A 2,095-nucleotide genomic window follows, 5' to 3' on the forward strand; every position below is an offset into this window, starting at 1 on the left:
TGTGGTTAAGGGGAAGAATGATATAAATAAATATAGTTGACTAAGAAACTAAACGTTCCCTCTATAACTTTTTTTTTATATTGTAAAATGTATGAGGGGTACGTTTGTTTTGTAAATTAGAAATGAAAATAAAGACATACAGTTTTAAAAAAAAGCATTCACTAGAAGAAGACATCAGTCCTTGTGTCCTTTATTTGTTCTTCTAATAATAAATCTTTTCTTTTTGGCACAGTTTGAATCTGCTGGCATCTTTTAGGCATGGTGATTTCCAACGGTATTCTACCCAATATTACCAAAGTGTCTGCTTGGGATAGCATAAACATGGAGGTCCTAAGAAAAACAATAACAAGTTCAATGTTTACCTGCTTCTTCTTCTTCCTGCTCTTTATGGCAGCCATGTTAACCATCTTCTTCACCAATTCAGTTGCCCGAGAAACTACTCGCTACATACTTTTTATTCACATGCTAATTACTGATGTGACCTACCTATGCTTGGCCCTTCTTCTTTTTGTCTTTTATGTTTATCAAGTTACTTTCCCTGTCCCCGTCTGTTACCTTATCGTCACTCTATCCTCGACCACCATGAAGGTCACGCCTTACAACCTGGCGGTGATGTCCTTGGAAAGATATGTTGCCATATGTTTCCCCTTAAGGCACGGAGAGTTTTGCACCATTCCAAGAACGTTCCTTGCCATTGCTTTGGTATGGACGATATGTCTGATTCCTAACATTGTTGATTTTATTATTCTGTGCTCCTCTGTTAACAAAAGCTTTTTTTTACTTTATGTGACATGCTCCCGGTCAACTTTTACCATCATCCCCATGCAGGATGTAATAAGGATTTTTGCCTACGTTTTGACATTTTCCCTCACGGGGCTGGCAATCCTCTTTACTTACATCAGAATCACCCTGATTGCGTTAAGGATCTTCTCAAAAAAGGAATCAGCCTCCAAGGCCGCGAAAACCATGATGCTTCATGCTGTTCAGCTTATGTTGTGCATGTCAACCTTTGGCTACAGCATTGTAGAATTATTTACCAAGGATAATTTAGTTCTTTTACCCTCTATTAATTTCTGTTTTTTCATGTGCCTTCCAAGATTCCTCAGTATATTTATCTACGGTGCACGGGATGAATTGTTCTTTGGCTACATAAAGAGATGTATCGTCAGCTGTGCTTCCAAAGTTGTCCCAAGCTCAGCAACATGAAAAATGATAGACTGGCCTGCATGTCTTGGGTTCTTCTGAGATACAGAAGAAATGCCTACTGTTCCAAAATAAATATCAAGGCCAGATCTATACTTTCTGTCCAACTAAACCAACAATCTTGTGCCACTTAATCTTCAATCTAACATTAGTGTTGCATTCATTTTAGACTCCATAGCCCTAGAGCCATACGAAGACTGGTAGTCGAGAAGACTGAAAGAGAGAGGTCACCATGGCAGTACACCCTGTGCTGATGACTAAAAAGCTAGGAGGGACTGTCCCCCTACTCTGATAACAGTTAGTTTGTAGCCTAGCCGTATGGACTCAAATTAGAGGAACTGTAAGCACACAGTTGACTATCATTATCAAAAACCGAGGCAGCAATGGTGAAAGCTCGGATGGCTTGTACCCTGGCAGCAGGGTTGCCAGCCATCAGTAAATTGACTAACTGTGATTTTAAAAGCTCTCAGTAAATGCCTGTTAGAGAAATTTTATGACAGTAAAAAACTGTCTATTTTTTTCAGGCAGGTTAGTGTTGGCTCAGCAAGAGTAAGAAAGAACCCGTTGACAGCTTGATGCAGCACCAGCAGCCACTTATCCAGGCAGAATTTGGAGCCAGTTTAGATTATTTTTAAATAGAACAGGCTGGAGCCGGTGGCATAAGGAGCAGGTGGCCGCATTTTCCAATCTTGCTCCTCTAGTTCCGGCTGTGAAGTGATCTTAGCTGTGCTCCGCCTGCCACCCCTCTGCATAAATAGGTAGTTGGAACCCAGTGCTTGTCTGGCAGCAACAGCTCCTGAAGCCTGTGCCCATGGTCCACCGTGCCCTGCAATTACATTACATTCTTCTCCTGAGTAACCTGTCCTACTCTTCTGCAGCCGCAGTTATCAAG

The 2,095-nt window shown here is 41.3% G+C and overlaps 1 protein-coding gene across 1 annotated transcript; it reads left to right on the forward strand.

The window, feature by feature from the left end:
• Nucleotides 1-238: 238 nt before the first annotated feature.
• On the forward strand, nt 239-1,310 carry LOC143926918 (odorant receptor 131-2-like). The gene has a single exon (XM_077450952.1). The coding sequence runs from the start codon at nt 259-261 to the stop codon at nt 1,204-1,206; it is 948 nt and encodes a 315-aa protein (XP_077307078.1). The 5' UTR covers nt 239-258; the 3' UTR covers nt 1,207-1,310.
• Nucleotides 1,311-2,095: the final 785 nt, after the last annotated feature.

The sequence above is a fragment of the Lithobates pipiens genome, unplaced genomic scaffold (assembly GCF_037356315.1).
Source record: "Lithobates pipiens isolate NorthernLeopardFrog02 unplaced genomic scaffold, aLitPip1_a1.2 Scaffold_23, whole genome shotgun sequence".
NCBI classification, from domain to species: domain Eukaryota; kingdom Metazoa; phylum Chordata; class Amphibia; order Anura; family Ranidae; genus Lithobates; species Lithobates pipiens.